The sequence below is a fragment of the Xiphophorus hellerii genome, chromosome 17, assembly GCF_003331165.1.
Source record: "Xiphophorus hellerii strain 12219 chromosome 17, Xiphophorus_hellerii-4.1, whole genome shotgun sequence".
NCBI lineage: Eukaryota > Metazoa > Chordata > Actinopteri > Cyprinodontiformes > Poeciliidae > Xiphophorus > Xiphophorus hellerii.
The window spans coordinates 10,031,357-10,044,634 of record NC_045688.1 but is presented as its reverse complement, the minus strand read 5'-3'; the positions used below and the strand labels follow the sequence as shown (position 1 = coordinate 10,044,634).

The window sequence follows — 13,278 nt, the reverse complement described above, 5'->3', positions numbered from 1 at the left end:
AAGGTCCTGCGGCACTTACTTGAGTGGCTCGTCGAAGCGGATGGTGGCGGCGCAGTGGAAGACGATGTTGACGCAGGCGGTGAGCCGCTCCACGTCCGCCGCGCTGATGGACAGGCCGGGCTGCGTCAGCTCGCTACTGATCGGGACGATCTTCTGGTGGAAGTCCGGGTTCTCCTCCCTCACCCGGTCAAAAAGCTGAACGTAAAAAAATAAAATAAAGTAACTGATTTCTGAAATGTTGATACATAAACACAGACAGGATGTTCAGCCATGGAAATTATCCGAAGTTTGCATAATTCCAGGAATTATGCGAACCGACCACACCGGTTTGAACATGTTCAACTTCAGGGTTTTTCACGATACGTTTCTATTGTTTGTTGTTTTTTTTTGTTTCCTGTGAAGCAATAAAAACCAAATCAGCACTGAAAAGCCAAAACAGGCCACAGGAAACAGTTTTAAGATGATAAAATACTTTATTAATCCCAAAGGAAAATTAAATGTTGTTGTAACTCTGAAGAATTTGAATTAATCTGAGTTACTGTAAATGGAAATGGCTGTAGCAGTCTGTATTACAGCGAATTTGAAGAAGACTCTGACTGAAGACACTCTGTTTTTCTAAGAGTCTCATAAAGAGGATAGCCCTTTGCTATGAAGGTAGCCAGGAATTAAATGTAGCTCAGTTTGATCTGCAACTAATGATTACTTTAGTCATTGATTATTTTGACAACTGATCAATTAACTGGATAAACAAAGTGCCACATTCTGCAGATTCAGCCTTTGTTGTACAATATTTTAAAAAATGCACCGTCCGCCATTTTTGTTCGGCTCCGCTACCAGCAGCGCCCTCTGCTGGATGATGGCCAAACTACGGCACTAAAAGACGTTCCAACGGACATCATTGCTTAATCAATTGGACTTAATTTTACTCTAATAAATCATCAATCAACAAATAAACATATTTTAAGGAAATATCAGTCCACCTGTCGACCTCTGCTCAGCTACGGACGACTTTCCAGCCTGGGATGGAGAGGATTATGTGAACCCTCGTCTCCGTTTACCGCCTCGTGTTTCCTCGTGTTTCGTGGCATGCAGAGCTGAGCACTGCAGCCCATCGGGACTGAAACCCAAACATGAGACGCTCTGCTAAGGCAGCAGAGTCAGATGTCATATTTCATCATGCATGCCTGTGTGCGGCTCTTGGCAGTTGCTGCTAACATGACTGGAAGCAGAGCGCGGATCTGTTTTACAGCTAGTAACGGACGGCAGGAGCACCAGATCGCTGCGATGGAGTGAGTCAGCCAGCAGATGCTTAGAGTATGCTTTTCCTTACATCATCCTAAAACTTTCTGCTTTAGAAAATTGTAGATTTAAAAGTTTCGAGTAAAGCAAGATGCTAATTAATGGAATACATAAAAAAGAAAAATAATGCAACTTGGCAAAACGTTTGAACACCACTGATGAAAATATGTTTGTGTTTCATCCGTTTTCAGTTTATTTTCTTCAGTCATCAATTTGGAAGATAGAAAAATATGTGACAGACAGTTGTGCTAGTGGTTAGCATTGGCTGCTGCTAATTTATTTAAGAATTGATTAGCACAGAGTTTGAGCTTTGACTTTATTGAATGTAGTATAATAAAAAAATAAACAAAGTCATACACAGACAAAAAAAATTTATATAAAAGCAAACAAAACTGTAGTAAAGTATATTTACACGTTCAAAGCATTAGCGATACAAAATATTTTGTGTTTAGTGGTTTGGCGTTAGCGTCTGCTAATTTTTCATGCGTTTAGGATTTAAGCAACCATTTTTTTTTGTGGTGGTTTAGCGTCAGAACAACTAAGTTAAGTGAATTAATGGTTATTGGCAATAACTACTTTAGATTTTAGTGCAAACATATATCTTCCTTTACAACCATTGCAGCAATTTGAAAAATCTCCACCACAAAAAGGAAACATGAGAACAAGGAAATATTTATGATTTCTATGATTTCATGTAGGCTATGATTTGACACCAAGGACATTCCTATAATTTAGTGCAAAAATTTATTTTCAACCACAACCATGGTGGCCATCTTGAAAAATAAAATGAGTAAATATGAAATGCATGGGTCAAATTATGTACAATTTCACACCAAAAATATTGGCAGTTTGAGGGAAAAAATACATTTTCCTTGATGTTTTTCAGTGACCAACAGTTTTAAAGATTGGTGAAATGTTTTTTTGCTGGACTGTCATGCGTCCCTCTCCAGTCCAGAGGGACGTAAGAGAAGCCATGGTAGTTAAAGCAATGACTTCATCTGTCATTTTCCCTTCTGCTACAAAACTAGCAACAGACATGCTTAAACATGCAACTCTGAAGAATATGTTTCTCATTCTTGCAGCAGCTTATCAGTTTCTTTCAAGGTCTGTTCAACTTTGCACACAGCAGTGCTACTCACTTCCCCAAAGGATAAAACGAATTAAAACGTTATTTAAAACTGCAGCACCAGTTGCTAACATTTCCAACATGCAGTTAAATTACGTAAAGACCCAGAACGGAGGCGGTGCATTGAGGTCAGAGGGGTGAGCGAGGCCAAACATGGTGGGCTTCAGAGAGCCTTTTGTTGAAGGCGCAGGCGGCGGAGATGGACATTGTGGCGTTGCTTTGTAAAAAGGCTCTTTGGATGATAAGTGGTCTTGTACCAGCCTTCCACCGCTCGCGTTTAACACTGCACCCTTCTCCCACCCACGGGCGCCATGCAGCAAACTGGGACACAATGGCCCAGTTAGACCACAACGCCACTGTTTCTGCAGATAAACAGCAATGCAAATAAGCAAATGTTGGTCAGTTATCAAAGTAAATGCATTACATCATAATTTCTCAATTTTTAAGGCGGTAAAGGTAATAAATCTTCCGGAAAGGTGATTTATAAAGGTAACACTGTTTGTGTTGTGTCAACACAATAAACAGTTGTATTGACTACAACACAACTGTTTCTGCAGATAAACGGCAATGTAAATGAGCAAATGTTGAGGTCAGTTATCAAAGTAAATGTATTACATCATAATTTCTCAATTTTTAAGGCGGTAAAAGGTAATAAATCTTCCGGAAAGGTGACACTGTGTGGACTTTCACAGTAACCCAACACTAATGGCTCCTTCCTTTCAGAGCAGCAACACAAGATGCCATTTAAACAGCCTCTCTTCACACTAACTGGCCTTTAGCTGGACTAAATGATTGTCTCTGTTCTGGAGAAAATGAATGGCAAGAGAAGAAGAAGACAGTAGGAGGGATGTAGGTGAGGTTGGAGGGGTTTTTGTGCTGTAGATTGATGCCCATTTGACACTGACTGGTTCTTTTGTCTCTGCATCTTCGAGTTATCAAATTTGGGTGAGAATTTTCTCTAAAACTCAGTAGTTTTCAGCATAAAAGTAAAAAAGAAAACCCCTCAGCTGTATTGTTTGTCTTCTCTTGCTACCTCTACTGGGTTTCTACAGATTGTGGATGGTAGGAAAAGTGAAGAAATAAATGAAGTTATGGAGGACAGGACTTATGGATGAAAATAATTGGTGGTTTAATAAAAAACAAACAAATGGACAAATTAAATGACATAGAAATGGATGGATGATTGAATGGATGGAAAGATGGACCAACATGACGGATAAATGAATGCATGGATGGATAGATGGTTGGATACTTAGATGAATGGATGGAGTGAAAATTGGATGCATATATAGATGTCTTGACAGATGGACAAACATGGATGGATGGTCGGTTGGTTAGATGGATGGATGATTTGATGGACAATCAGATGGATGGTTGGTTGGTTGGATGGATGTATAGTTGGTTGGATGGTCAGATGGATGGTTGGTTGGATGCAGCTTTAGGACTAGGACGACAATAAAAGTCTGTAAATCTGTTTTCCTCTCCAGACCAGAAACGTTTCCAGAACGTTCCGCTCTGTGCAGGAATCCTGATTTCTACTCAACCGGGCGGAAAGTTCTCCTCCTCTGTCTTCCTCTCTTTTAACATCCACAAACAACACAAAAAAAAAACAGGCCTCTGTCTGCAGTCTTCACTGCTGACTTCGCCGGACGCCACCAGCGGCTCCGGCAGGAGAAAATGTACAGTAACCATGAAGAGCCTGCCAGCCAAAGTGTGTCAGAAGGAAGCAATTAGCAGCAGTTCCCTTAGTACTGACCTCCATTTTGCTGCCATGCACGGTATAAATTAGTCAAATAATAGGATGTGAGCAGGATTAATGACAAAAGAAGAGCCGAAGGAAGTGCTTTTGGAAAGATGCGATAATCAGAACAGATCTGAACAAAAATTAATCGATTTAAATCCTAAACCTCGGTTGTAAAACGTTATTTATTGTTATAAATCTTTGGGAAGGCGGTGCCCACCTTTCTGTTTCTACTCTGAATGTTTGAGCCTCTTAAAAGCTTAAGGGACTGATCACGGATTACAGGCAGGATCCTATCAGACACTAATGGGAATGAAAAGGGTTCCTGTGTCTGTCTGCGGGCGACAACTGGAGAGAAACAATTAAAACAAATTCAAAATACTTTACTGATCGTAGAAGGAAATTAAACAACTCGTCACTGCCATGCAAATACAAATAGAGCTGAAACGATTAATCGGATTAATCAATTATTGAAATAATTAATCAATAAAGTTAAAGACTCCAAAAATGGCATTTTCTAAAAGAACACCACTCAGAGTGGTACTTAAGCTAAAATGGACAAAAATATATGAACATTCTGAATTCAAGATACAAAAAAATAAAACCTATGTAAATATGTCCTACACAAAACCTTCCATCTGTTGATGCTAAAAGATTTTCACAAGTTGCTGTCAATCGTTCACTGATGGAACGCCATGTTGTTGCATTTCAGGCCACAGATTTGTATTTTCTTATTTAAAAAGGGAATTTAATGGTTTATTTCAAATATTGTATAAAATGCTTAAGTTTTTAAATGAAAAATCAGCAGAATGTGACAATTTTTTAATCAGATTGTCACCTTAAATATTTAAGAAATGCTTCAAAAATATCCTCACTGATTTAAAACCAAGAAGCTTTTATTACTTGCTGACGGCTTTTTGAATCTTTTTATTGATCACTTAGAAGCAGTAACCATCCAAACCAGCTCAGTCTGAAGTTCAGGGATGATAAAACTGTTCAATCTGACCAACATTATGCTTTGCTGTAGAGCAGCAGCAGCTCTTGTGTGAGAACCATTGGGATGTTAAATGACTCTAGACATTTAACATCGAATGTTTTAAAGCTCCACTTGTAATCATCCACCAGTTGTAAACAGAAAGTCCTATTTTGAAGCAGAATTGTGCAAGACTAGAAAAAAGTGTTTAAAGAACTTCAGTCAGCTGAAATTTAAACTTAAAACATTAAGATAAAATAAAATGAATGAAGTGATGAAATAAAAGAACATTTAAATAATAAGTTCAAATGTTTTATCATTGCTAAACATTTCATTGCATATAAGTAATTTTCGTGATTTGGAATAATTTCGGACTTGAACTGATGCAAAACGTCTTTCTTTAATCAGCTTTTAGCTCTGGAAGTCGATTAAAGAGCAGAATATTTATTTATTTTTAAACTTACTTAATTACATAATCAGGAAAGACAACACATATTTTGTAAGTTCCCTTAAACAGTTTATTTTGCCTAACACAAAAATAAATCTCAATATATTAACAGATTATGAACACTAAGCTGAATGGTGATGAATTAGACTGAAACTTCAACATTAACTGATTCAATCTCTAATGAATTTTTGTAGCAAACATATAAAAAATAAACTTGTTTAACTCAGACTTACATTTGGTGCGCTGGTACCAAATGTTTCTGTTGGCGAAATGTAAAAAATAGAAAAACATGTAATTGCAATTAATTGGTCACACTTAGCTTTGCAGTGACTAATTATGGCGTGAGTGAAATAAATGGTAATTATGACCATTTCCCTAAATTAAGCTGCTCTCTGGGGATTCCAGAGACAGACAAATGAAATATTGGAAATAGTATTGAAATATCTCACATCCGTTCTAAAATCATCCATCATTCTTAAATTAAAGGAGATGAACTGGAGCGATGAGCCACCGCTCTGCGGCATCCATTAGCAATAAATCTTCTTCTTAAGCTGCAACAACCACAACGTTTCACTAAAACACGACTGATGCTGCAGCACCAACCAAATAAATATTTAAACTGTCATCATTCATCTGACATCACAAGCTGCAGTGAATTGACAGAATAGATTTGTTGGTTTCGATTCAGAGATCAAACACCATCTTACCAAACATATTTATGAGCCATAATAACAATTTTTTTTTATTTTTTACTTTTTTTTAGCAAAAACAGGATGTGTAGGTTTTTGTTTGTGGGATGGAAAATGATAGAAAAAAGAACAAATTTAAACCTAATAAGATAAAACATATATGTCATTTTCTGTGAACATTCAATACAAATACTCCATTGAATTTAAACTTATGTTATCTTTTTTTAAAGGATACGTCTGTGGCCTATACAAAACATGTTCATCCTGCTCAGGTCAGAATGTTTCTGTCACTTTAAATCCAATCCACGCCCCCACAGCTCAATGTTTACAATGGTAAGTGAAAATAGCTGCGCACAGATGTGCAGTTGTACAACTGTACATCTTTGAAAAGCATCAGTAAAGCCTCCTGCACAACCAGCAAGAATGCAGCAAGTGGTTTCTGAATGGTACGTCAACAACAAAACACTTGTCTTTTCCAGCAGCCATTGTACAGCGTATATAGCAGTTAAAAACCAGCTGACCAAACGTGCTGGAACTCCACTTGGGTTGTTAGATAACTGGTTGGACTTGGCTGGGGTTGCTAGGTAACGGTGGAATGTGACTTATCGGGAGATTTTTGAAACCAAAAATTAACCAATTCCCCAAAAACATCTTTTATTAAGCACTTTGTTTGTTCTTTAGAAGCAGTTGAGACCCGAATAGAAGTTCCTTCTCTCCCTTCACAATCCTGATCTGACAGGAAAAAACCCCCTCAACACTACAAACTCCTCATCACCTTTCATCCTCAGGTGACGATGATAACGCCGCCACGCGCCTCCACGCTGATGAATGACGGGTTTTATCTTCAAGATCCAAACAAGAGTGAACAAAGGAAGGCGAGATGCGACTTCGGGGGGTGAGGCGAATGCTTCCAGCGTGACATCAGCTGGCGCAAACAACTCAAACTGGAATTTCCACAAGCCGAGACATAAACCAGCCTGCTGGGACCAGTTACAATCAGGACGTCAAGAATATTTACTATGATGGAGAGATTAGTGGGAGGAGGAGAAAATGAAAGCAGCACAGCAACACGGCCCCTTCGTTATCGCCATATGATGTATACGCTACATGTAGTGATCAAAATTAGACAAATCTAATTAAATTAGCTTCAAATATACAAATTAAAGCTTAAATTTGAAATGTTTGCATTAAAAATGTCTATGAATGTTTAAATGATACAAAAATTCATAAAATACGTCAATAAAATGGAAAATTACGTCGTTAAACACAACATTAGTGCTGTGCAGATTAACCAATCAAATTTTACTTGACAAGCCACATTGAGAATTTAAGTTATTTCACAAATTAAAAAAATAAAAATACTGAAATCATTTTGACTTTCCACATTTAAAATAGACACATTGACTGGATGCTAAATTGTCTGTCTTAGACAATAATGTTGTCGTTTTGAGACCATTTTCAAGAAATATATTGACAGGTTTGCCATCTTAAATAAGAATAAAATCAAATTTTGTCAAGAACACTTAACACTGGAAGTGAAAAATGTTTTAAATATCCAAAATAAAACACGACAACTAAAACCATATAAAACTGAAATTGAAAAAAGCGTAATATGAAGTCTGCAAACAAAAATGCCCTTCAAAAAATATCAGAATAGAAATAATCCAACTCATTTTAATTTATCATGGGATTAATTGCTTATTTGAGTGTTTAATTCAGTTTTATATAAGTTATACGGATATTGCTTCTGTTTCTGAAAAACTGGATGGCTCCATTCAAAGTTATTTAAACATTTGTTTCAGTTAAACGGTTTCTTAACGACGACCAGCCGGTTTTAGGTCCATCAGTCTGGTTTCCATCGCAGGACTGAGGCCGCCCTTCAGAAAGTGTCCAGTGACATCCACATTAATATGAAATGTGGAAGAACCAGAGTGCTGGTTCTGTTGGACCTCAGCGCAGCATTTGACACGGTTGGCCATGATATATTATTAAAGTGACTCTCCGGTCCGGTACTGGACCGGTTCCAGTCTTGGATACATTACAGGGACTTATCTGTGTCAAAAAGCAGCTGACAGAAGTCACATGTGGAGTACCCCGAAGCTGAATCCTGGGACATCTCCTATTTAAAACAATATGATCCCATTAGCTCAGGTTATAACAAGAAAGAGGATAAACGATCATTGCTACGCAGATGATACACAGCTCTACATTAAGATGGATTAGGGCAATTCAAAGTGTTTTACATAAATTAAATAGAAATACAAACAAAATAACAAAAAAGGGAAGAGCAAAAGAAGAAAAAGAATCAAATAATGTTGATCCAAAGTATATTAACTAGATACTACTGTTCAGAGTTACTAGATGAGTATAAGTAAGTCTAATTCCTTTTCTAGGTTGGAAGAACAGGAATCTAAAACATAGATGCTAAGGTAGTTTTTCTGGATTCTAAGTTTGCTCTAATCCTAATTCTGGGTTGCTGGATAAGTATGAGTATGTAAGTATCCTCTGGATTTTCTAATTATGTTCTAACTTTGTAAAAGTAATGAGTACTCCATAGTTTCTAAGTAATTAGAAGAACGAAATGTTTCTAAAGTTGTTTTTTAATTCCTTTTCTGGGCTGCATCAATAGGAATCTCTCTCCATAACAACCCAAAAAGTAATCTAAAAGAATAATATTGGTCCAAATAGTGAGTCTCTGGATTCTATGTTTGTTCTAATTCCTTTTCTGGGTTAAATAGTGAGTACTCCACAGTTTCTAACAAGTAATGAATAAACTAGACAGACAGACAAGGGCAAGAACCGACACATCAAGGGAAAATGGCACAATAGCAACATTGAAGACATGGCCAGCAAAGGCAGTGATGTCAGGAAAATGTATCTGTAAACAATGAGAAGCGTCTGTGGTTTGACCATGAATGTCGTACAGCCTGCTCTGCCTTTCAAATACAGTTTATTGTTAGAAATAGTATCATCTCCGAGCATGTCCTTGAGGTCCCACATACGATTCCATGGTTGTCATGGAAGGAGAAGATAGGAAGGAGTGGCTTGTTCATATAAACTCCAGGAGATTTGAGATAATCAGCCAGTTCAGCCAAGGCTGGCAGAGTCAGAGAGTTAGATGCAGTATAAACAAATTGTCTGTAGAATGGGCAGACTTAAAGTCTCAACAGGTACATCTCTTATTTCTAATTTGGAAATTAGCATGGTCGTTCCCTTCGGGCCGAAAACTAGCAGCTTCTCCAAGATTGATTCCATCCCGCTAGTGAGTTTTAACGTCCAAAGAATCACATCCAACTTGCGCTTCTGTCTTACAGCATCAGTCTGATTGTTCACTAGTTCGACTCAGTCCGTCACAGATTTGTCGATATGCCCGGTATCCGCAAGCTCCAAACAGCAGAAGTCCTGTTATCATGAGTCCAAATAAGTCCATGATGATTTATTTGGGCTCTCCTGTGTATTGAGAGACCAGTTATCCAGATCCATAATTTGTAGATTCAGAGGATGTGCAAAGAGAGGCTCCAAAAAAGCAGCACAGAAACAGCAAGCGAAGGTGGGGAAGAAGGGAAGGCAGCAGAGAAAAAAAGCATCCATCTTCACCGATAGAGAGGAGAAATGTGTCATAACTTTCTCCAACTGATTATTCCTCTTTGGACCAAAAGAACGATCGAGAGTTTCAGTTTTTACAGCTAGAAACTATTGATCAGGCCTGAAATCTGAGTCTGAATCTCCAAAGACACATAGACAGTTACAAAGTCGGACTTCTGTCACCTGACGAGCATTTTTAGGATTAAAAGACTAATATTTAGGTAAAATATAGAGAAACTCATCCATGTGTTTGCTTAAAAAAAAAAATCAATAAGACCCAGAACGCTGCTGCTGGCGTTCTGACTAAAACCAGAAAGATAAAGAACATGACTCCATTTCTAAAGTCCTTACACTGTAGCTCAGAGAATAGACTTTAAAATTGGTTTATAAATCACTTAGTATCAAAATACATTGCTGTATCAACCTTCCAGACATCAGATGTCTTCTGGTTCTGGTCTGCTCTGCATTCAGAACCAGAACCAAACATGGAGAAGCAGTATTCAGTTTTTCCGCACCGCAAATCTGAAACACTGAAGTTAATAATAAATGGAACATTGACCAAAATATGATGTTTAAAGCTTGTTTAGTAATTGGTTACTGTTACTTTAAGCTTCCTTGCCACTTCATTGTGCCATACAAATAAGCGTGACTTATCAAAAGTGAACTATTCATCAATATAATCAGTAATAATGCTCATTATCCACTGGTAGCGCGTGTTAACCAGCATAGTGGTCCAAAGAAAAAGGAAAATATTCATCTACTATTTGCAGAATCCTCCTCTGTAGGCCGCATTCCAAAAGATCCTTGTTCCTACCAAAAACATTCCCCTTCCCACCTCTTTGGGCCGACGGTTCTTACAGCCAAACATTTTCTACCGGATCAAACTGACCTGGCTGTTGGGGAAAAAAACAACAAAAAAACCCCCAAAACAACAGTCTAAATGTCAAAGTTGGAGCAGACACAATGAGATTCGTATCGGTTTGTCCTTTTCCTGCCGGGGGCAGCAACCCCTCATTGCATCGTTTGAAAAAGCGCCGCGGGACAGATCTCCGGGTTGTTACCTAGCAACAGGTTGTAAGGAAGACACTGGCCTGGCTTGAAGGATGAGAGGCCACTTGAGAGACAATACCACAGTCCTCCCTCATGAATTATCCCCATTCGGAAAAGAATAATACTGACCAGAGGACTCGCTTGAATACAAATTAGTACCTGAGGCTCCTTCATGGAAATTTAATGATATCAGTTCTTCTGAATGCAGAGGGAGTCTGAGGAAGCCTGGATTTTTACACAAAAGACTGGTGAGATTTAGCAATAAAGCAGAAATAAACTCAAAAGACAAAAATAAACTGCTTTTAGATCTTTAAAAGTCTTCCAAGTAATGAGAGTGCTAACTTTTTTTTACTCCAGAGTAAAATGATAAACCAGTAGTTAAGCTACTTTGGGTCACCGGTTCAACTTTGGGGTCTTTAGATCCTCTAAACATCTTAAAAACTGGCTCTTAGAAAGCCAAAAATGTCAACATTAATCTTAAATTGTGTACATTTAAAGTTTGTTTTATGCATTTCTCATTTCGCAGTTTTATTTTTATGGCCATATTTATTTCCCTGCTGTGGTGGGAAAATTATTCTCTGCTGGTCATGCAGAGAACCTGCTTCTTTTCATGATGACCACAAATGAACTCACCAAAAGAACCTGTTTGGGTTTCACACACAAGGCTGGAAGTATAAAACCCATGTTGACTGGTAGAGCTTTTTCATTAAACTGCTTCATTGTTGATTGTCTTGCAAGCTCTCTGCATTATGCACAACATACAAATAAACCTGATTGATTGGAAATAATTTTTCCCCAACAGCCTTCCGATGGGTCTAGAGATAGAAATTAGTCACCTGGCTATAATCTTATGTATTTACATGTAAATGTTCATTATTGTGTCATTGTTAAACATACTGGTGGACATATTGGTTATGTGTGAACATTGTGTTGCTATTCTAATAATTCTTTACTCATCCAGTAAAAATACTTCAACTAAGGGTCGGTGTCAGAAGATGAAAAGTTTGGAAACTATTGTGCTAAACTATTATTTATGCTTCTGTTCAAAGTGGGTGATTTCAAACTCTTTATTGGAAAAATCATTTTCCAGCCTTTTCTTTCTCAATTTTTCCACGTTGACTTAAAAATGCAAAAATAATAACCAGCCAAATAAAAATTGGACCTTGCGGGTGTACAGATTTAAACTATTCTAACTTTGGAGTAACTCAAGGTTCTGTGTTTGGTCTCCTGCTTTTCAGTTAGTCTCTTAAATGCATTTAGAGAGTTTATACACCTAATTTCTCAGCTGATACAGTTTAAAACTACATGTAAAAATTCCCAACCATAAAAAAATATATTCAAACACTAGCACCACAAATAATCATCATCTTAGTAATCAATTATTCATGTGATTAACCGGATTTTAAAAATGGCTACATTCGTAAGATTTTTAATTTAAGCACTAAAAGATTTGTGTTCATCATGAAAAGCAGCAGAAAAGCCGCGTTTTTAGCTAAATTAAGAGCAAATTCTCAAAGCGCCGCCCTGCTGCTGGCGCAGCGGTGAGCAGAGTAATGAATGCAGCAGCAGCAGGAGGAGCAAGGTCTAATCCCAATGAGAGTAGTAAAAACAGATGCTATCAGAGGGAGACAAAGAGGATTAAAGAAAACGTGTCGTTTTCTTAGGTGCGCTGACAGTTTGAGGCCAGCAGCAGTCTGAGTGTGCAGCAGCTGTTTGTGAGCACGTCAGTACACACACACCGTCAATCCTTCGCTCCTCATTACGTCCAGCGGAGTTTGGAGGATTTTGCTGAGTCATGCTTTGCTGCCCAGCCTGATGGAGCTGATGGCAGCTGTTTGGAGCTGCATCTAGCTTCCTCTGCTACCATCTTTACTCGTTTCAAACGCTGTTCCTCTACTGCTTCTGTCGTTTCAATCAGTCCCGGTTTGGTTAACCCTTTTTTAGTAGTCGTGATCTATTTCTGCTCAAGCTCAAATATGAACTTTTGGACTCTTCTGGGCTCATTGAGCTTCATTCACCGTGTCTACAAAGCTGCTGCAGGAATATGTAGGCAAATTTCTGTTGCTATGCAAACATTCAGATGCTCTGCCTTTGATCAGCAGATTGAGAGCAAATTTGAATAAGGATTGTCTAAATCTGATAGGTGGGTTGAAGGTTTAAATAGCAAAACCTAAAATAGCCTTTAAACTGCTCTTTTTTTTTTTGGTTAAGGTAATTGAAGATAGAAAAAAGGAGTGCATTTGCAAGAAAAGAAAATCTGAAATTTTGATATTTCAGAAATTTTCTAGAAAAAAAAACAAGACAATTTTTTTAGTTTGCAAAGTTGAAAATGTTGTAGAAAAAAAACGTTGAAACTTCTTAGTTTCA

At 37.8% G+C, this 13,278-nt stretch overlaps 1 protein-coding gene across 1 annotated transcript in view; it reads right to left on the bottom strand.

Moving 5' to 3' along the window:
- The window catches only part of LOC116736576 (fatty acyl-CoA reductase 1), a 46,377-nt gene that overhangs the window by 16,619 nt on the left and 16,480 nt on the right, over positions 1-13,278 (bottom strand). Inside the window, exon 3 of the mRNA XM_032589107.1 lies at positions 20-195. Coding sequence (XP_032444998.1) covers positions 20-195 — 176 coding nt within the window. The remainder of the gene's footprint in view (positions 1-19; positions 196-13,278) is intronic.